The 21,539-nt window shown below is 48.1% G+C and overlaps 1 protein-coding gene across 1 annotated transcript in view; it reads right to left on the reverse strand.

Annotated features, from left to right (window-relative positions):
* SYT17 (synaptotagmin 17) overlaps positions 1–17,901 on the reverse strand; it is a 39,306-nt gene extending 21,405 nt beyond the window's left edge. Inside the window, exons 1-5 of the mRNA XM_068423281.1 lie at positions 17,819–17,901; positions 14,455–14,472; positions 12,960–13,108; positions 7,659–7,807; positions 6,628–7,247 (exon numbers count right to left, since the gene is read on the reverse strand). Coding sequence (XP_068279382.1) covers positions 6,628–7,247; positions 7,659–7,807; positions 12,960–13,108; positions 14,455–14,472; positions 17,819–17,833 — 951 coding nt within the window. The 5' untranslated portion in view covers positions 17,834–17,901. The remainder of the gene's footprint in view (positions 1–6,627; positions 7,248–7,658; positions 7,808–12,959; positions 13,109–14,454; positions 14,473–17,818) is intronic.
* Between the last annotated feature and the right edge of the window lie 3,638 nt (positions 17,902–21,539).

Below are 21,539 nucleotides of genomic sequence, written 5' to 3' on the forward strand. Positions count from 1 at the left end.
CTCAGGTGGTTCATGGGGCCACAGGAGCTGCCCAGGGTGCTCCTCCAGCCCACAGACCCACTGAGCTCACCTGCAGCCTAGACCCACTCTGTCACCATACCCATTGACCCCCAGGCCCATCACCTTGTTTACAGGCGTCTTTATCAGCACCAGCGCGAAGCCACGTCTCGCTGGGGGCTGCAGGCACACACGCACGGCTTTTGCTTTGTCACACGCTGGAGCCTCTCCAAGCCTCAGACTCGCAGAGGGGCCAAGCAGAGGAGAAGGATGCTTATGCATGAGAAGTGTCATCGCCATTGCTCACTGTAGGGAAAGGAAGTGCCCGAGATTTACTTTTCCTAGGTCCTTTCATCAAGAAACTAAAATGCTGTTGGTTTTGCCTCAAATATTTTGCTCACAGAACGCAGCGTGCAGAGGTGCCCCTCAGGCATCATTTTTGTTGCCATTATTATGCTGATTTGTGCCGAGATCCCAGATGACCCTGGAAAAGCAATTTCCTGTTTGATGAGGTGCCGGAGTGACACCCAGTCTGGGCTGTCTGAGGCTCTCCTGAAGCTCTGATTAACATTTCACTCCTGGCTGTTCCTCTCCACTGCTGTATTACACAGACAGTCATTTGGATTTGAAGCCGTGGGCTCGCCTGTGATCCAGAACCTTCTGCAGTTACCCTTTGGGTTGAACCAGACACACATAAGTAGTTTTTTTTTCTCTTTTCTGTCATCTCCAAAACACAAAGAGGCTATCTCTAGGGAAGAGGAGTTTTTAATTAATGTCATTTGCCCATCTTGTTTGGATCAGGGCAATTCTTTCCCCGCAGCCCCCCCAGACTGTTTGCTGTGCATTGCTACAACACCAGCAAAATTCTGCAGCTGAAACCCTCCCCAGCTCCCGCCGGGAACCAGAGCACATTACATCAGCACAGACATCTATGCAACGCTCTTAATGAAGTTTCAGATTGATTTTCCTCCTCAAGGTTATCTGTGATGGTACCTCCAGGCACATTAGAAAACTGATGGTTTAGAACAGTTTGCTCTAGCAGACTTTCTACAGCATCTTGTGACACACAGCAATCATTTCGGGAAGGCTGAGCTATTAAGGACCAGAACCTGAAAAAAAATACATGCTTACCGCCAGATAGGAACAGCATTACCTATGTAACAGACGCTGAGTAAATGTACGGCGAAGAGAGTCACAAAATCCCTTCTAAAGTCTAACTGGCTTTGCATCAGCTTGCATGGCCAGAAGAAAGCCTCACCTGTGCAAAGATCTTTGGGAAGAAGCCTAAGGAAAGGGAACCCTGTTCACAGACCCCACCATCCTTTCTCCTCTGGGCTCCTCCTCAGCAAAATAAAGCCCACAGCATCCCCGACCTCCGCAGAAAGGGCACAGAGTGAACACCACAGAGCGGAAGGGACGAGGTGACCGAGATGGCAGCTGGAAGCAGAAGAGACTGATAAGGATAAAGAAGTGAAAATGATCAAGAAGAAAAATTTCTCAGTGTTGGAGTTTTAAAGACTGGAAAAGAAAAAAAAAAAACCAACACAACTGAAATGGATCTGGGGAAAAAAATAAAGGTACAGAATGAAAGAAAGATGGTAGAATGCCATAAGCCAAAATACAACAACAAATCACAGGTTAAGAGCAAAAAATGTTGTCAGGAAACAAGGCACATGGGGAAGGAGTATGGAAATCCTGGAGCTTGCTGCACTGCTGTTGAGCTTTCCCTGGGCAGGCCATGGGACAGATAAATGCCCACGGCATCCCACCACTGTTCCCTCAACTCCAGTGACCTGCAGGGTGGTGGCATCCCACTCCCAGCCAGACTTTGCCCAGGGTGTCTTTTCCGCTGGACACAAGTAAACTGCCACATTGATTTTAGCATCCCGTTAATGAGAGAGCAGACCCCCATGTAACCAAGTTCATCATCAGTGATTCTGCATCATTCCTTTAATTAAGCAGTTGCTAAGCTTTTGGAGAGCTAAAAAAAAGAAAGAAAAGGAAAAAACCCTGACAAGGCTCACTTCCATATTTAACTTCCCGTGACTCTATGTCACAAACACAGACCCCTGTTCCACACCGACGCACACAGCCTAGAGCCAACTGTTGGGTCATCTCTCTCTGAACCAAGTCTCTCCCTGGCCAATTTACAGCTGTCCAGTGCTTTATGCCTGTACAAGAGATGGATGCTGGCATTATTTTCAATAATACACTGTGTTACCAGACACAAGGCATTATTTAGATGTTCCCCAGGAATGGCTCCTTCTCGGGGCTGCAACGGATAAGCCAAGGACCAAGGGTGCCAAGGACAAAACGGGTACACGCACAACTGGAGGCCTCCAAGCCACATGCCATAACCACCTGGCTGCAGGGCAGAATTCAATGTACCACCCAAAAGAAAGGCTCCGAAATGACCCATACCTGAATTTCAAATTCCTTTCTCCCTTTTCCGTCCCAGCCAAGGCACAGTAAGAACTGCAGTACTTGTAGGCTTAGCCCTGAGATGGGAATCAGAAACTGTGGAGAGCTGCCATAGAAAAGCCACTCCATTTGTGAAGCACATACCATTCTGAACGTACAAAGCTGACAGCTCCTTCAGTGACTGTCATTCTAGTGCACTCACAGTACAAAGTTACAAAAGCAAGTCCAATACATACCCCCTCTACTATAAAAATGGCTTAATTTGAGGGGAGAAGGAATTTTTATGCTATTTTCCCACCACAACCAGGCAATTTTTTTTTCTTTCATAGAATGATCTCTAAGCTCTCATTACTGCTGGTCTAAAACATTTATTCCTGCCCACAGATAAATGAATCATATGTCAATAAAACTTGGGGTCCTGAACATGTGTTTCAGAATTTATCTTAACAGCGAAATGTGCAAATCTGAGCCCAGCTACAGCAAGGCCTGCCGACTTCATTCATGGTAATTAAGCAAAGCCACACACATTTAAGGGGATATTTAAGGAGCGCAGAGTGTTCCTATGGGGACTGGACTCGCGAGCTGCTCCATGAGCAGCTACCACGCTTTAGAAACACATTAATTACCCTGAAAGAAAAAGCCTCCCAGAACTACCAGGGATGAAGAAGTTGGCAACACCTGCACTGACATTTTCTACAAAGAATAACTCCTCCTGCTTAGCTGCTGGCTGTGATGATGCACCGGACGGTGCCTCCCCTGTGCCTTCGCTTTGGACTCAATCCCACCACGTGCTGAACGCACCATCCAAGCTAAAAGAGCACTTATGCACAGATATGGTCTTTTGCCTGAATCATAGCATCAAGTGTTTTATTGTGCCTCCTCAAGGCTGGGAGGACAGCACGCTGCTCACCCGTATCTGGGTTCTCTGACAACCCATTCCCATAACGAGCATGGCAACGCTGCACAGCCCGCCTCTTCCAACCAGTCACATCCAAGGTAAGTTTTCAGGCTGTTAATTAAAAAGCAAGTCCATGAGGTGGTAACGAATATATTCTGCGATTAATGACGAAGGCTTTCACCCACTGAGAAGCTGTACGTCCCATATCGCAGCCCTAAGGAGCTTACCCTGGTCCTGCTTGCAGTGGAGTCAATGGAGTCATCGGCTGCAGAAGCTGGACCATGCCTCTACCTGGGAGAAACCCACCCGTCCCTGCCGATACCACAGGCACCAAGAGATTGCTGGCATCCCCCATCTTTTTTAGGAGGGCTCACTCGTGCTGGGACAGCCCTGAACTGAGGCAGCATCCCAGCTCTGGGCTTGATGGGGCTCAGGGTGAGGGTGGGACAAGGACTCAGCACCTGCCTTTATCAGCCCACTCCACGTCAGTGGCATCCAGGTGGATATAGCAAGTGCAAAACAGCTGTTCATCTTAGCCAATACCATTTAGGCTGCTTTCTCCGCTCTTCCACAAACCTTGCCCCATCCCACTCCTACCGGTATGAAGATAAAACCTTCTCCACAGCTTCTGCCATCTGGATTCACTTTCCTCTGTCTTTCCAGCTCACCATGTTTCTGTCTATAAATGCCAGTAAAATATAAAAAAAAACACCACCTATTTTGTGTCTTTCATCTTTACATGTCACGTCTATGACCGTCCATGTTTCTCTCCCTCCTGTTACTGGTTTTCCCAGCACCTGCTTCAGCATTTTCTCCAACGCGACCTTTATCGCTGGGGGGGTGCCGCTGCCAGCTGCTGCTCAGCATCAGAGCCCCCGGGCAGCCAACCCAGCCCGGAAAATTTTCATCGACTAATGATCAGAACAGCACCGCGACAGCTTCGCATTGCTCTCCAGAATCTGAGGGCACCTTCTGCAAAATAAAACACTATTGCACGTAGATTTTTTTGTCCCTGCTTATCACGATCTCCCAACACAAAGTACACTTCAGCAGACTCAGGTTCAATCCAACAGGAAACTAACAGAGGCTGTCAGTCCCTCAAATAATCAAACAAAAAAGTGAGAAGTATAAAAAAAAAAATTGTCATCATGGAAGATTCTGCCTGTGGAATGATGGATCTGACAGCCAGCAACCAAAAAAACCTCACCAATTTCTAGCACAAGCATCACTGTTATTGAAAGACATTAAAATGCAGTTTTTTGAAGTAATAAGCTTTATTGTTTTACTTCTTCCAGGACTTATTTTAACCCTTTGATCAAGGCATTTAACTTTAATCACTACTGAGAGAAAATACTCCTTATTCAATGAACTTTAAAAATCTTATCACTGAGAAAACACGGGAAGATAATACCAAACATTCTCCCTGGATATTCTAGTACAAGTACTGCTATTCTCTTTGCAGTCACAGTCTGCCAGCTAAGGCAAGAAGAACAAGGAAGTATCAAAAGATCAAAACAAGGTACTTCACTAATCAAGGTGTGAAGGACTTCTTGCTTTAATGAAGTTTTGCCTTTATCTGCTCGCTATCATATGAAAAAAGGCTTGTAAGGTTAGCCCTGCCCATTCAAAGAGAGTTTTCTCTTTTTCTCCTTCCTTTTGTAAATATCAGAAATGCCAATTTCTGCACAAATGATTTCTCTTGACTCCTGGTGAAGCAGACAGCACTGCCAAAAACAGCAGCAGCTTTCAATGCAACTTCGGAGCGGGAGGGAGGAAGGGCTGGCTCTGAGCTCCGCATACGACGGCAGGGATGATCTTGTCTAATCAAGGTCTGTATTAGCTGTGGAATGAATCCATGTTACTAATAAAGAGATACACAATACAGAGAAGTATTTATCATGCAAAAGCAGAGGCGGAGGGGGAAAAAAGCAAGGCTGCATGGTGTGAATCACGGGAGGATAACGTGATGCAAAGAGGGGAGCTCTGTCCTCAGATACACAACACAGCCTGTGACGAACCATGAATACAAAAAAAAAATAAATTGTTGCAGGTGTTTGTAAATAAACGTTTGGAGAAAAAGGCACAGGCAGCAAAGGGAGCCCAGGAATATCTGTCCTTGTTCATCTTCCTTATGAACCGCTTCGTACCACAGCTGTCCCCTCAACCCCGCTGCCACCCCACCAAGCAAAGCAGATCGCACAGACACAAAGACACACTCAGGGACCCCACGATTTTGACTTGTGCACAACTTTCAAAATTTTCTTTTTTGCATGAGCAATGTTCAGGCTAATCCCGTAACACTCCTATTACAGCAAATCTAGCAAGCTCTCTTGCAGTTAGCAGGGGTCTTGATCTTCTCCCTCACACATCGCAGAAGGTCTGAGCAAGAGATAAAAGCGCTCTCAGCCCCTCTGCACACAGAGAGGGGCAAAGCAGAGTCAGAGACCCGACTGGTTTCGCCTATAAACACTGCTCCGTGGATTTTACTTCTGCAAGAGTCTGATTGCTCCAAATCAGACTCTCAAACCCACACCATAAATCAGAAGTGAGGTCAACCATTTACTGTTTGTCTCATCTAACACCTCTAGCTACGCCACCCTTTTGTAAACACACAAAAATCAAAGAAAATGTGAACCTTCTAAGTTCACACAAGGTTTTGATTCAGCAAAGGCTCTAAAACTTTGAAATTGCAACCCCAGAGCTGGTAAGGAACCGGGGGAGGCAACTCTGTTATACCAACCTTGAGTGGTACTCCTGTCCTTAGCACAAACGTTTGAGATGCCGCTCACGCCATGCTCTTAGTTTGGCTTTTTACAGGGTCCTGTGCCTCTAGCTACGTGGGTGATACTGCTAGTAGCAAATTTGGTAGCTAACTGCTGTTCCTGGTTGCAAAGCTCGGACCTTCCCACTGAACAGCTCTTTTCCTGGCTGGCGATGAGGTGGCACTGACCAGGGCCCTTTCCCGAGAACAGACATGGAAGCACACAGACCCTCTGCACCTTCTCCTCCCATCTCATCAGACGGTTGAATCTAGTCCAAAACACATGCTCAAACTTGCATGCACGTGCAACGTGCCACTTACATCAGACAAAATCTATGGCAAGTTTATTTCTTTCAGGGAATACACAATGCAAATAAATCTACCACTACCTTGCAATTTTTTGCTCCTGCATTATGCCCTAAGTCTGTAGAGATTTTATCCTCTATACACTTTCTTGAATCAAATCATTACTGAACTTGCAACAGCAAAGGAACCGCACAAAAAAAAACAGCGAGAAAAAGTGTGGCAATAATCTGATAAATTCTGTTACCTGAGAACTAGGCACAAGGGCTTTCCACCAGTGTCCGCCTTTCACAAGGTCTACATCGCTCAAGGGCATTGACACTTTGCCAATAACACAATGGCGTGAGAATTTGTCAAAATCCACTATGGTTAAAAGCAGAGTTCTTCTCTGGGCTTCTAAAAAGGGGATTTCAAATGTGTACCTCTCTTCAAACACCGGGTTCTGTGTTTTGCGTTTCACACCAGTCTGCTTGGAGTTCTTCTGATCAGGAAGAAGGCAGATCTTCACGTAGGGGTTGGAGTGAGCCATGTCTTGCCTTGAACCGTCGTAAGAAATTGGAGGAGGCAGATCTTTCGCCTCAATGACTCGCACTATTAGATAATTATGCAGCAGATCGTACTGTGTGCTAAAATGCAGCATGCCCAGCTGATACTTTGATAAGATCTCCTCATCTGTCAAGGAGTCCATATCATCACTATTCGAGTCAAGAGAGTACAGTCTTGGTTCAAATTTTCTAAAATAGTCATCTGGGGTATAGGTTTTTCGCAGGATAGTTGGTTGAACTATTTCTTTCTTAGCTCCTATTATTCCAAACTCAATAGGTTTAATGTCAATTAATGGAGAACTTGGCCTCCTCGACTCCAAACCTAAACGAGAGAAACGCACAAATACTATTGTTAGAAACTCAACTGAAGCCTTTATGGGCACAAGTCAACTTGTGCTTCTCTGGGTACAGCTACTGCATGTCTGCAATGCCCAGCAGTGGGACTTTTCACCATTACATTGCCAACAATTAATAGCACCCTTAGTTACGTTGAAGTGCAAGTTCAGCTACACTTTCCCTCCCCATCCATTTTCAGGTGCAATTACCACACGTATGCTTCAGCAAGAAAAACAGGGCTGGCCCCTTCCACTGTGTTCCTGCAGAACAGGAGGAGATTTTAATCAATGTACCTTCAACTTGACTTGATTCCCTGTCTAAAAGATGAAAGAGCAAGCACTACAGTTTGATTTTCTTCCCCACAAGAATTACATTAATGTTGGAAGGATGACCTTACTTGAAATCCGCCTCGTGAGGCTGTAAGTGGACCGTGATGCATCTGAAGACGACCGCCTTCTGTCAGGGGAAACATCCTGAAGAGTGGGAGGCAGCTCACTGATTGCATTATCAGAGTCTCCATCTTTGTCCTCGTTTTGGCTGCTTATCCTGTTATAACGAGAGACCTTTTGGGTGATTCAACACAGTAAAAGGAGTATATACAGAATAAAAATGCATTCTGTTATTCTGGGTCTAATCTTGGGCACACATCCCTGGATGCTGCGGGGTATCTCCTCTTCTATCTGGCAAGCAAAAGGCTGAGCAACTGACTTCAGACCCATGTAAAAAACAGATTCTTTATCTTTCTGCCTGTCTTTCAAACAGAGTTATACCAGTATTAGAGCACAACACAGGCCACACGGGCACATGTGACTCAGATCTTGATCAGAAGTATATTTGTCTTTAAGAAAAAAAGAAACAAAAAACAAACCCCACAAACCACAAAACCCCAACAGTAGCTTATTGCTGTAAATTCACAGCTACACTTTGGAAGCACAGACTTCACTGGGAATGAACCAGCGTGGGAAACCACCATGCTCAGACATCTCAAACCTATCACACGCCCCTCTCAGTAAAACACTGCTTCGCAGGTACGCCACTAAGGTTTCAAAACTCGATCTTATAAATACAATTCATTAAGAGCTATTTATTGACATGCCTTTTTAAATAACTGGCTGCTTTTTATCCACTTCTACAAACCAGAGGTTATTCTCACCAGACAGTAATTTTACTGCCCAGGTGTCTCAGAAGGAGCAGAGAAGTTGGCAGGAACTAAATAACAAAGCAAGTTTTAATGACAGCTGTAGCATCCTTGAGAAGACTCAACAGAATACTGGCATAATAAAGAAGTTCATGTGTAATTTCCATTTTAGTTTGTTTATATATTTTTATATATACAAATATATATACACACACATACATATACATGTGTTGTTTTCATATAAAACAACATTCTGGTTAAAAACCTCAACGTGCCACAGCCGCTGTGGCTCACAAAAGCAGTCAGGACCTCCCAGCCTTGACTGAAAGAAGAGCCAGAGCGGACAGTAACAACTACAGGAGATAAAGTCTCCAACCGCATGTTCAGAGGGGAATGGCTGCCGACGGAAAGGAAATCACGCAACGGTACGTGACGTGTAGGGCGTCACGCAAAATAAGCCTTTTGGTTAATCCACGAGGCAGAGTACTCCAAAAAATAGCACCAGGTCACAAGGAAAGTGTCAGCATGAAATGAGCAAAGCGAAGGGGAATACTATGTGAGCTTTGCTCCTGATTCACCCTTTCTATGTGCGTGGCTCAGTTGGGTATAAACGAAATATGTTGAATCATTTGCTTTAGTAACCAATCACTGGAGTAGAGCAATAAATATACCCTGCAAAAAGCAATAAACTCACAGAAAAGGCCCCCCAAATATAAAACAGATTTAAATGGGAAATTCTTATCCAAACCCACAAAGTTCACAGCAGGATGCATGTAAATCTCACCAATTCAGAGCCACACAACTCATCCACATTTAAAAAAAAAAGCCTGTTAGCCTGTAACCAAACGCTACGCTAGAAGGGGCACACAGTATCTGCACAGCTCTGCAGCCCATTAAAGGCAGTCCAAATCATGCGGTTTGACATATAATCAGTACTTTGAACACAAATACCTTTTTCACGCCTAAATGCAGGTCTACACAATCATAGGCAGCATTTGGATATACACGTGTTTGAGAAGCAAACGCCCAGGAGGAGGAGAAGGCAGGGTGAAAAGGGAATCAGGAAGAGAGGCATTAAGGATGTTCTACAACGGGTAAACCTAATAGCGAGTTAATAACATACACATGACCTTTAGTAAGGAAATTGCTACTGAGCCACGATAATTTTTCCTCAAATAAACTTTGGCTCTGGTTAAAGCAGCTCTGTTTCTGTTTAATCCGAACCTTCGGGAAGAGGAGTCATGTCCCGATTTCAATTCAGCCTCGCAGAGCGCGCACCGTTTATCCTTGGGGTTTGTGTAGAATACTCCGTAACGGGCAGCTCCAACTTACACCCTCGTTCCCAGCCCATTTCTGCAAAGACCTCATGAAATAACAAGAAGCTACCATGCATTCAGGTCAATACAATTAGACTCACTTCAGTAAGAATTTTTTTTGCTACGTTGCCACTGTAAAAAATTCAGACAGTGAGAAAAATCAACAGTGTCCCAAGAGGAAGGGCTGAAACTTGCAGATTTAACGTCCCCTCCTGAATTTCCAGGACAATGAGGTGTCTCAGAGCTGCCAAAGGGAAAACCTACAGGCAAAAAAATAAAGGCTGAATGATTAAGCATGGGCGTTCAGGTGTCTGCTAGAAGGCCAATGGAGACCATAAAAGCAGTTTTCCCCTGAGGCCTGGGTGGGGAGGTAAGGAAGGAGCAAATTGCATTCTGCATTACACCAGTGTCCTGGGCCCATGAAGAAATGGCAAGATGGAAAGATCTCAGCTGAAAACCTAGATCTATTTTTAAAACACTTTCAGGCTGCGAGCAAGGAATACAATAAATTGATTTGTTCCCAAATTCAATGCATGCATCTAAATGCAGAATATGGTGGTGTCAAATCCGTCTTCCATTTTAGGGGTTTCCACTGATCCAGAAGCCCTCTTTTCAAAAATAAAAGAAAAAAAAAAAAGGATGAGGGGTCAATTGGCATACACAGATCTCTGAGCACTTAAAAACACATCCATTAAACACCTTATGCTAGGACAAATTCCAAATTCTTACTCTGCTTACACATCTAACTCCAGACATTGTTTCCTACCTCCAAAAACACATACGGAGATTTAAGAGTATAAGATCAAACAGTGAAAACAGAAATCATCTTCAGCTTCTGAAGGCTCCATGGGATCGTTTCCACTACAAGCTTGCACACACAAAAAGCGTGGCCCTCCTATTGATCAGCAAACAAAATACACCGTTTCTGTCTCCTGCCTTTTACTCTCCTCTCCTCTTCATCTTCCAGACTCTCGTTCCTCTACATGCTCATTTTCTCCCCCTCTCCTCTCAGTCACATCCCCTTGGCTCCTTTCCCTCTCCGTATCTCATCTGCTCTCTTTGCCTGCCTCACTTGACTCATTTCTGGGTTCCCTCACCGTTTTCCAACAAAGTCACCCTGGAAGCTTAAAGCATCACCGTCTTCCCTGGCACTACCCTGGGTCCATCCCATTTCAAGAAGAGGAGCCAACAGCCTTTTCAAGCAAGGGAAGCCTGATCTCCAGCTTCCACATCAACATGTGTTAACAGGCATCCTTAGAGATCACATGATTTGCAACAGTGCCAGAGGAGATGGTGACTTCAGTGATCCTAAGGCATGGCAGCATCCATGCCTCCTTGCAAAGCAAAGCTACTTCTCTCGCCTGTCCTCTTTTTTGGTTCCTGCTGCCCCTCTCAGGCATCAACTCTGGGAACTCACCTTCTCTCAGCACTAGAGCAGAACAGGGAGACCCTAACTGCACCAGATCACCTGAAGTTGGAAGTAAAGATGGATAGGTGAGCTAAGCTGGGGTCCTAGGGACCCCACCCAGGGCTGCTAGCATGAGTAGGTGCACCACAAAGCACAACATGGTTGAAGAACTGGGCTTTTTTTTTTTTTCCAGAGTGCGCTGTCTTCTGCTTAGGGCCATTCCAATAAGTTAACTGTAGAGGCTTTCAGGTGGAGAAGGACTGGGAGAAAACAATACAGGCTGGTGAGAGCATTTTATGAGTCCAAAGGTCTCCATGTTCTCTGCCTGTGGCAAAGTCGAGCTCATCTGCAAAGTCCCCACACATCCAAGTTTTGAGATCAAAAGAACAGAGCTTCAATGCTTACAATGCCCCTTTAGCCACACAGAAGGATCCAGCAGTCAAAAACTACACTATGGGATGATCACCCCACACCCCCAAACACACATGATGTCCCTTCTGCTCCCCACACCAGAGAAACTCTGAAGCGTCCTCTCACAACAAGCCTAGCTACTTGTTCCCAAGTATGTAATTGTTCCTGCAGCAATCTTTCTATGTCCAATACTGCAACCTCATCACTGTGTTCTCCTGTGCGCAACACTTTCCTATTTAGCATTGATTTTGTTTCCATTTCCCATTAATTGCAGGTGAATCCATTTCTGGGCCTGTATCAGACTCTTAAACATGCTGCTCCACATTTAAAAACCACTCTAACACATCTTGAACATCTCAATTTTTATTGCTTCAGTATTAATTACCACCCTATACCTGGATTCGAAAGAGTATATAGACAAGATGCCGATTTAAACATGAGACAATTTATTTCACGCAGCACCAAGACATGGACCTTCCGGACCTGACACAGAGTAACAGTAGGTACGCACAGGAGTAGATAAAATTCACCGAGTGTCTCAGTGCCTAGGTACCAACTTCTGAGCATCATAGGATGCACTAAATAGGCATCTCCTGTGCCACAGCTTCTGGACACACAGGAGCTGTGTCCATCAAACCATCTGCTCTCACAGAAGACAGCCCAGCCCACCCGACAGAGCAGCCACTACATGACAAGGGACCTCTGCTCCCTTCTTGGTTTCACTAACGCCTCCATGGGGTCACCTCTGTGCTGCAGATTCCCAGACGAGAGGGAGGTAAAACAGGGAAGACTTCACTCACTTTCTTCATAAAAGATTCAAAAATACACTAATCAAAGCACCAGATAAAACCTGGCGCTGCCGCTGTTGTTCTTTAATGATTCAAGAGGAAATCTTGAAGAATACTAAGATGACACAGGAGATCAAGTCTTGCTAAATGAAAATTTAAATGAATTTCCCCTTTGGAGCATGTACAAGGTACGCCTTTCATCTGCCTATATGATAACCACCTTCACGCCAGGATAAGAAAATATTTCAGAACAACCTCATCAGCATTTCAGCTAAGTTGAAGTGCTCCAAAGGGCTGGTCCATTTGAAGAGGAAATCGGACTGAAGATGAAAAGCATCTTTAGAAAAGAGCGCACAGCTAAGCCAGTTACCAGCTTGCTATGCCAGCTTACAAAATAACTTCTGTCTTACCCATCACAAAAGCGTTTTACAAAGACTAACCTTACTATTTGAGCTAACAGGGCTGCCCTTTTCCACCTTGCCGTTGAGCAGCCTACGTTCCCACCCTCAGCAGGAGGTTCCCCCTTTCTACGCGGCACCCTCTGAATGCCCTATCCCCATTTCGTAACAATACTCTCATCCCAGCTGAGCAGCCCTGCTCCTCAGTTAAAGCCAGGAAATTGTGCATCTAAACTTACAGCCAGGCTGGAGTTTGAGCAGGAAAAGGTCCCAGGATTTCAACTTCATCTTCATTTGTTTGACAACAGCTACAGTCGAAACACTTCTGACAACAATTTCTACAAGTCCACCGGCACAGCAAGAGATCCGAGATTCTAGCGAGCAGACCCTGAAGCCATTGGAAACCAAAGTACAAGATTACAACCCATCAATAGCTATTGAGAAATAACATTCAGCTGTATTTATGTTTGTGTTTCTGCAACAGAACATTAAGAACTATATTTATTCCATCTATATCAACAGACAAGTGCAACAGCCCAACTTCAATGATGCCATAACAAGGCAGAAAAATAAGTATTCACTGCAGGTATTTTCCCTCTAGTAGCGATGTATTATTATGTAGGTTGGCAAGAGGGTGATTTACAAAACACTATGGCATAGCAATATGCTAGAGTGGAAACATGCTGCTTCTTTCACGCACATCAACAAACTAATAGATCAGCAAATGTACAACAGAAGGAATTAAAAACAGAAGGTAAGTGAAAGCTCCGATTTAATCCAGCAAGGGTCTATTTAATTAACACAGCAATGTGAACACATTGCGCCTCTGTAGATGCATCAGCACGTAGTGTTGTATGATCCATACACGTACAGCATTACAGCCCAACAAACTTGCCGCGAAAATGGATTAGCAAAAGCACACTATCCTCATGCCTCCCCTCTGCTATGATGATTAATTTAATGAAAACCTTCAATTATTTTTTTTTATAGAAGTTACTTGACCCAGAAAAGTACCTCATTGCTTATGTTTCGATGGTGGCACCAGCAGTATCGCCTGTAACAGCGCTCCTCTGCTGTTACAACCCCATAGGAGGGGCAACAGGCTGCTGCCCCATTTCCCTGCCATCCCTACATCCTTCCCTCCACTTCAAAGCTCAAGAGGAGCAGAAAGCCAAACCTTAGCCCATTTCCCACCCTCGCCAGCTCCAACTTCTGCAGTTCATAAGAAGGCTCATTAATCAGCACAAGGGCACTGCTAATAAAGGACATCGCTCCATAGTCACGGGGGGGGACACGCAGCTGCAAGAGCACAGCACATGCACATCCAGGGTCAAATCGCTTTACGATTGTATGTGACCTTGAAATGTTCCTAAGAAGCTGAAGAAATAAAGCATGTGAGATTTTCTCCACAGATAGCCCCCCAAAATACTTGAGACATTTGCAGTATCCACAAGTGTGCAGATACAAGGGTACTATCACACCACGCAGAGGGGTTTCCTCTGAGGAACACAGATCTGCAGAGAGACTCGACAGGAACATTTCTTTTTGCTCCAGTAAAATGCACAGTTTTTCCAATAAACAAAATCTGAACATTGCAAAAAAAAAAATTACCAGCCCAAAATGCAGTGCATTACTTATATCTAGGACATCAGTAAAGAGTCAGAAAATACGAGACAATCCCCTCAGGATGGAGCAAGGAGACAGAGCGGAGAGTGAATCATCAGATTAACTCACCTCATTTATTGGTTCCAACTGTCCTTTTAGACATCAAGGATGAAGCAAAGGGGAACAAAATGAAAAAGACAAAAACAGGTTAGCAATGCTCAAATAACTTTAAATTTTCTGCCATGACATGCCCTGGCCTGGGATGAGCTTGAATTTCTGGCAAGACAGTACCTTGTAGATGTTAGAGGAAGGAGAGGTCTCCTGACCAGGCATCAGCTTCTGCTGTTCCCAGTCCTTCCCCACTGAGCTCCCTCTGCTCCTCCTGCCCCAGAACAAAATTCCCAAACCCCTCCTGGAGCATGAAAATCCTGCTCACTGCCCCTTGCTAACGGGGTATCACACACAACCACTTATTTTCTTCTCTTTAACAACCTGTCTCTGATTGCAGCAACTACTTGTTGCTGACAGCAAACCATACCTAAATTTTCCAGTGAGATGCCACAGTGGAAAAAAGGGCTTTCCTCCAGATTCAGCCCATATAAACACAGTTTCACTGCCAACTCATTAAAAGCAACGTTCTATGAAGGGGCACAGACTCAGAATACTCTCCATCATGTACACACCACTTGAGGTAGCTGGGCAGCTCCAGTCTCATCCTCAGAAGTGACTTAAGAATACAAAAAATAGAAGTTAAGCGCTTAAAACTTGAGGCACACACTCCAGTTTGGAAATCTGCACTACAGCCACTTCCCCCAAGTCACAGAGAAAATCAACAGCAAAGAAAGAAACCATCACAAGCTGGTGTCTTATTCACAAAGCCACCCTTGGAATACTGTACTTCACCCACTTCACTTATAACTGGAGACTTGGTAGCATTTCAGATGCCTGCTGTCTTTCCTATCGCTTTCCCTTGATAACGTCTAAGAATTTCCTGCTTGTCCTGGCTGTCTTTCTATAGGGGGAATCCCTTAAAAAAAAAAAACAACACAAAACCAAACAAAAAAAAAACCCACACAAAAAAACCTCCACTCTACTCTTCCACACGCAGAAATTGGTTTCCAGCTTTATGCTCATGACAGGGACAAGAGCAGCCTTTTATAAAGAAGCTGGGACACAAAAGTTGCCTTTAGTTCCAAGAACTCTCCCATGGACCATGTTTTGGCGCAAGCCTCCCCTTTAAACTTCTTGGAAACCAGTGCTTGGTGAAAAGGCCACCACTTGTTAGAAGCACAAATTAAGAGACTGGAAATGCTGCAGTGCAATGTGACAAGACAGTGATTACCAGATACCCATGGACCAATTGTTTAAGAAAATTCCAAATGCTTTAAAGGGCTTTATCATTCCTTATTAATGCAAAGTTGTAACCAAAGCACGGCAGCCAAAGCTACAGTGGTTTAGCAAAGCTGCAACACGAATATTTAAATTGCTCTAAAATGAAGCAGCTGGCTCCGTGCCACACGATCGGACGCTGCAGCACGTGCTGTGCAAAGGCAGTGGCATTTCCGAACGGCCCGCAGGGACACACGGTAGGCTTGTGGCAAACAGCCCTCCTGGTCACGATCAGCCACCAGCAATGTGAAACCACGCCTGTGTCCACCAGCCCCGAGAGCACAGGCAGCGCTCCCACAGGCACCGTAATAAAGCGAGTCCGTGACCACCCACAAATCTCCACCAGGAAATGGGAGGCCAGAAATAAGAACTAAATATTACAGTGCAGAAGAGGTAAACAAGTAACCACTGCCATACAGGGCTTAAATGCAGGGGCCCATGAAAGGAAAGCAAACATGACCAGCTGTGTTCATCCACCTCGCTCACAGCGGGCACGAGGGTCGGGGCTGGGGACGGGCAGAGGTTTAGGAAAGGATGCACCAGCTAGCAGGCGCTGGGGATCGCAGGGAGCAAAACTGCTCTGATGTGCTCAGCACCCCCAGGAGAAGGGCTCAGCCCCCGGGGTCAGGGAGGCGCTATCACACCCTGCCACATCCTCCCACAGCGGCCGAGCAGAGAATAACCCAACTGGGAGCCTCCAGCCACAAGTGAACCCTCATGGAGGGCCAACCCTGGCTGTCCCAGGTGCATCCCCTCACCCAGAACGGGGTGCGAGGCAGGGCTGCATCTCCATTTCACCCCTTGCCCAGGCCCAGTCCCCCCAGTCTGCCCAGGCCCATGGTGGAGGGGTCACCTGCCCTAAGTCATCACAGCCACCCATCACGACCAGGTCAACAGAGCAGCTACAACAACTCGCCATGGCGGTGTCCCCAGGGATGCTGCAGCAGGGTGGGGTCCCCACTGGCAACAGACTGTGCTGTGCCCCCACAGCTGCACCCCCAGGGAAGGCTCACAAGCCCCACCGCAGCGGACACCACAGCCTAGGGACAGTGCTGTCCCCTCAGCCAGACACCGCGGGTGGCCCCCCACCACCCCAACGTGACTAACACAGCGTGGGGACAACGGGGTGACCCCGCTGCCCTTGTCCCCACCCGGGTACCCCCGCCTCGCACACGGGGGGCCCACCCGGCCCCACTCGAGATCCCCGCCCAGACGAGGGGCCCCGGGAGCCCCACACGCACCCGGCCATACCCACCCCCGGCGGGGCTCAGCCGCGGGGGCTCCAGCCGCCCCCCCCGGGAGCCGCCCGAGTGGGAGGGGGGCCGTGGGAACACGGCGGGGCGGCTGGAGGCGGCCCCGAGGGACGGGGGGTCACGGGTGCCGTTGATAGCGGGGTCTCCACCAACGCGCCCGGGCTCCCCGCGCAGCTGGAAACGCTCCGCTCGGGCTGATCGTGAAACTGGGCGCAGCCTTCGGAGCTACAGAGGGAGGACGGGCAGCGGGGAGCTGCAGGGCCGGAGGGGAAAATCGCTCAGGGTTTAAACCAGCCCAAAATTTAATTCAGCCTCACACTGCTGGGGAGCGGCGGGGGTCCCATCCGTCACGCCGAAGGCTGGGGCTCGCCGCAGCCCAGGGCGCCTGTGCCCCCCGCCCCGCCGCGCTGTGCCCAGGCTGGAGGGGCCGATCGAGCCCCCAGCGCATCCCAGGCTGCCCGCGGGGTTTCGCATCCTCCTCCCTCCAAGCAATCCTTATGCGGGACCGGGCCAGGCTCGCCCGCACCCGGGGCCACCCCGCTGCCCCCGGCAGACAGCAGAGCGCTGCGGGCTGCCCGCCGCCCCCCGCGGGGACCCGCTCCCACCCCGGCGCACAGCAGGCTGCGAGCCCCGCTCCTGCCCCGGCCCCGCCTGCCCCCCTCCCCGCGAACTCCTCCCCAGAAGTTAACCCGAAGTTGCGCACCCGCACCGCGCACGGAGCGCGGGGGGGCCCCGCCGCGGCTCCGGCACCCGTCCCGCAGACGGAGCGGGGGGCCCCCCCTCCACACGCCCCAGACACCCTCGCCCCCCCAGGGACGCGGATCACCGCAGCGCCGCCGCTCCGCACCCACCTGGATGTACGCCATGTTCCGCGGGGCGCACCGCGGGGCGCGCACGGCGCCTCCCGCCGCTCCGCTCCACCCGCGCCCGCTGCGCCGCGATACGCCCCGCGGTGCGGCACCGCCCCGGGCGGCGGCGGGGCGGGGGGGCGGCGGCAGCGCCCCGCGAGCGAGGAGCGGCTCAGCGGCCTCGCAGGCACCGCGGGGGCCGGGGCCGCCGTCAGGGCGGGGGGGACCCGCCGCGCCCCGCCGCCCCCCGCGGCTGATGGGGTCGGTAAAACGCGCGTGGGATCCGCGCTGCGAGGGGGCCGGCGGAGGCTCCGAGCGAGGCAGGCTCCTGCCCGGCCCGGCCCTGCCCTGCCCGCGGAGCCTCCGCGGGGCTGCGCGGCGCGGCGTGAGCCGCGGGTGCAACAGGTCCGCTGCAGCGCGGGCGAACACTGACCTCCAGAGGGCCCGGCGCGGAAATTCAGGGCTGGAAACCCCTCCTGGCCCCCGGGGGACACAGCCGGGGGCGGCCCGGCCCGGCGGAGCCGCCGGCAGCGCGGCGGGGGTCGGTGGCAGCAGAGGCACGTACGGGTGGAGCGGCAGCAGCGGGTAGGAGAGCGGTGGGCTTGTCTGATAAAGCAATTTTTATAGCAGCATTTTCCTCCACAGAGCTCGCTGTCTGAGAAGATGCTGTGAGCACGCCAGTTTCAGCAGGGATGTGGCTGTTTTACAAGCTTACGAACAAAGTTAAAACATGCATACTCACATCTTCCCAAGGAAAGATGAGGAGCTGGAGTAAGGAGCGAGCTTTTATCCCACAGACCACACCGAGCATCACCTTCCTTGGCTTCCTGTCCCTGTGCTGACGCATCAGGTCCTAGCCAGAGGCAGGGCGGGAGGAGATGTGGTCCAGCAACAGGCAAATCCCACCACGTGGGTGGTTGGACCTGCAGAACTCAAGTAGGAAAGCGCTCTTCTGAGGTCAAACTCTTGGAAAGGGAAAGCACAGGAAAGGTGGAGATTTGGGGCTGTTTGTCTTGAGCACCACTTTGGTACCACACAAATTAAAGGCTCTAAACAGAGGCTTCTGCCTTCGGAGGAAACTCTCCGGCTACGCTTCTGGCACCTTCCTGGCACATGGATTTACACTAAACCCTGCACAGAGGGCAGCGGCTTACAGCTTAGCCCAGCTGGCCGGTTGGCAGTTGCGTGCTACAGGGCACTTCACCAGTGCACAACAGCCCTGTTCACATCTTGGTTTACTGTGGTGAATGTTAAAAACACTGGAATGGTAAAAACAATCTCCTGCTCTGGAGAAGGGGATAGGTGCAGCTTCAGATGTTGGCCAGCCTGAAAACACGAGTCACTAATGCTCCTTGTGTCGAGGAGGGAGCCTCTGGGGCAGGACGGCTTTGGAAAGCTCTTGCATTACTGATCTCATTTAATGGCCCATTTAAGTTCTCATCGAATTCAATGAAAAACTCCCGTTGACTTCCGTGGGAAGGGCCATGCTCTGAATGAAAAAAAATAAATTCTCTTCTTCCCCAGGGAGAGCAGCTACCACTTCAGAAAAATAATTACCACAGTGGAGATAAGCAAGAAAAAAACCTGTAGCACTTATTTGTTTCAGGCAGTTTTGAGCATATGATTAAACTGTGGTACAAGTTGTTTGTCAATTTTTGCTCTGCAATTCTTTTTAGTTCCACTTCTTTCCAAGTGCCAGTGTTTAAAATGTCAGCCTTTACTTTGAATATCGTTGCTCTTTTCATCTTGACTCACCACCACCTTGATGCAGCTTGCAATAAGTGAACACATTGATTATTTTTTTCCCCCTATGTTGCAATGTAGTGGAGAGAGACTTAAACTTTTCAGACAGATTTTTGTGACTCCTTAAAGGCAGAATGCTGTGAGTCACAAAAAATATGGCATGCCTCACTCCATAAACATTATGTGCGTGTTTGTACTTACTCCTTTAAAAACGTTTAGGGCAGAGAAAGATCAAATGCTGCATCAATTGTCACCGACTTTTTTTGGCTGATGCACATAAGCATCGTGAACACAAAAAGAAGAGCAAAATAAGTTTTATAGGGAGGTTCACTAATATTATTTTTAGATGGAAAAATGCCTTTTTTCCCCCCACATACTTCAGTAGCAGACTGTAGCCCAAAGCCATGAGATAGATGTGCTTCCCTTGCACACTCATTCATATACATGCATTTAAGTGCCTTTTACACTGTTGCATGAAGGCTTGTAGATTACATTCTCCCAGCACATATATTCGCTAAGCAAACACAGCTCTAACCCAACATGATGGATTCGAAACAGCAGCCAGGTGGTTATTGTAAAATCTAATTTCAAATCTGCATATGGCTGATTCTCTGATTAAGCTCTGCTTCTCCAGCACTCAGAATAAACAGACCCATTTGACATGATGACAACATAACCTTTGGATGTCCTTTGCTGTGTGCGCTCTGTGCCCGATAAGACACATTCCATACTTCCCACATGTAATGGCTGCAGTGCAGATGGCGAGGCTTGCAAATGCAGAATTTCTATGCAGAAAACAAGGAAATTAACTCAGATTTTCTGATAGATTTCCATTCTTACTGATATTCATACACATCGGGAATAACATCAGCTACATCCTGAGCATGCGCTTGAATCATTACAACCAGTCCAGCAAGTAGCAAAATCTACCTCCAGCACAGCAAATCTGTTCAGCAGCTTCTCAGACAAACAAGAGCCAGGGCTGCCAGTATTCAAAATGCCGTGCCTCCATGTGTCTTCCAAACCCTAGTCAAAGACTTCCAGCAGCTTCATGCCTTAAGAGAGAAGAGCATCACTCTGAGAAAGTGGAGAAATAAAGGAAAGGAAAAAAATCTGATGGCTATTTTGAAGGGTTTCATTTGAATCCTCCTAAAGCAACTGGCAGTACTTTCTGCTGCAAGGGGGAAAGCGAGGAGAAAAGTGGCGGTGCAAGATAAGATGAGATAGATGTCTTACTCTGCTGTTCATACGCCAAATCCTTATCATCATCACTTGAGCCTGCTGGAAGAGCCAGCTACCACTCTGCCTAAAAATAAGCTTCTTATCTCCAGATGTTTTATAAATGGCAAGCCATTGTAGCTGGTGCTTCCCCACTGCTGTTGGCAGCCCGTAAAAGTCCAGCTTCTCTCGTCATTACAGGATTAGCTTCATTTCCCCACAGCATCATCCTTCCAACAAAGGCATCTTCGACTCACTCTTCCAGAGCCATGTCTAGCAACATGTTTGTCTCCTTGTGGGCTTCACGGAAATGCAGTTTCCCTCTGTGTTTTTTCAAGCCTTTTTCTGCCTTGGATTTGTACCCTGAAGAGGCAAGTCCATTAGGTTTTATTCAAGAAGTTCTGGGCAACCAGGAGCAGAACTGTCCCCTACAACCTGCACCCGGGAGAGACAAAGGGCTGGTGGGCACTGACACAGAAACCCTGAGCAGTGGAGTGGCACATGGGTGGAGGGGGGACTGGGTAAATACCCCTATTTGTGAGTGCAAGCCAGGCTCTGAGAAGCAGATCTACCCCAGCTGTCCAAGTAGAAAGCAGCAAACTCTACTCACCTGCCTTCACCCCCAGCTGTGTCCCAGCAGAGACTCGACACACAGTGCTGGTGAGAGGGATGGTTTGCCCTGGGGCAGGACAGCTCTGCCTTGCTGGCCCCACACCTCACAGGCTTTTCACAGAAAGGTTTAGCTTTGACTTTGCTGTAGGAA

This window comes from Nyctibius grandis, chromosome Z (assembly GCF_013368605.1).
Source record: "Nyctibius grandis isolate bNycGra1 chromosome Z, bNycGra1.pri, whole genome shotgun sequence".
Taxonomy (NCBI): domain Eukaryota; kingdom Metazoa; phylum Chordata; class Aves; order Nyctibiiformes; family Nyctibiidae; genus Nyctibius; species Nyctibius grandis.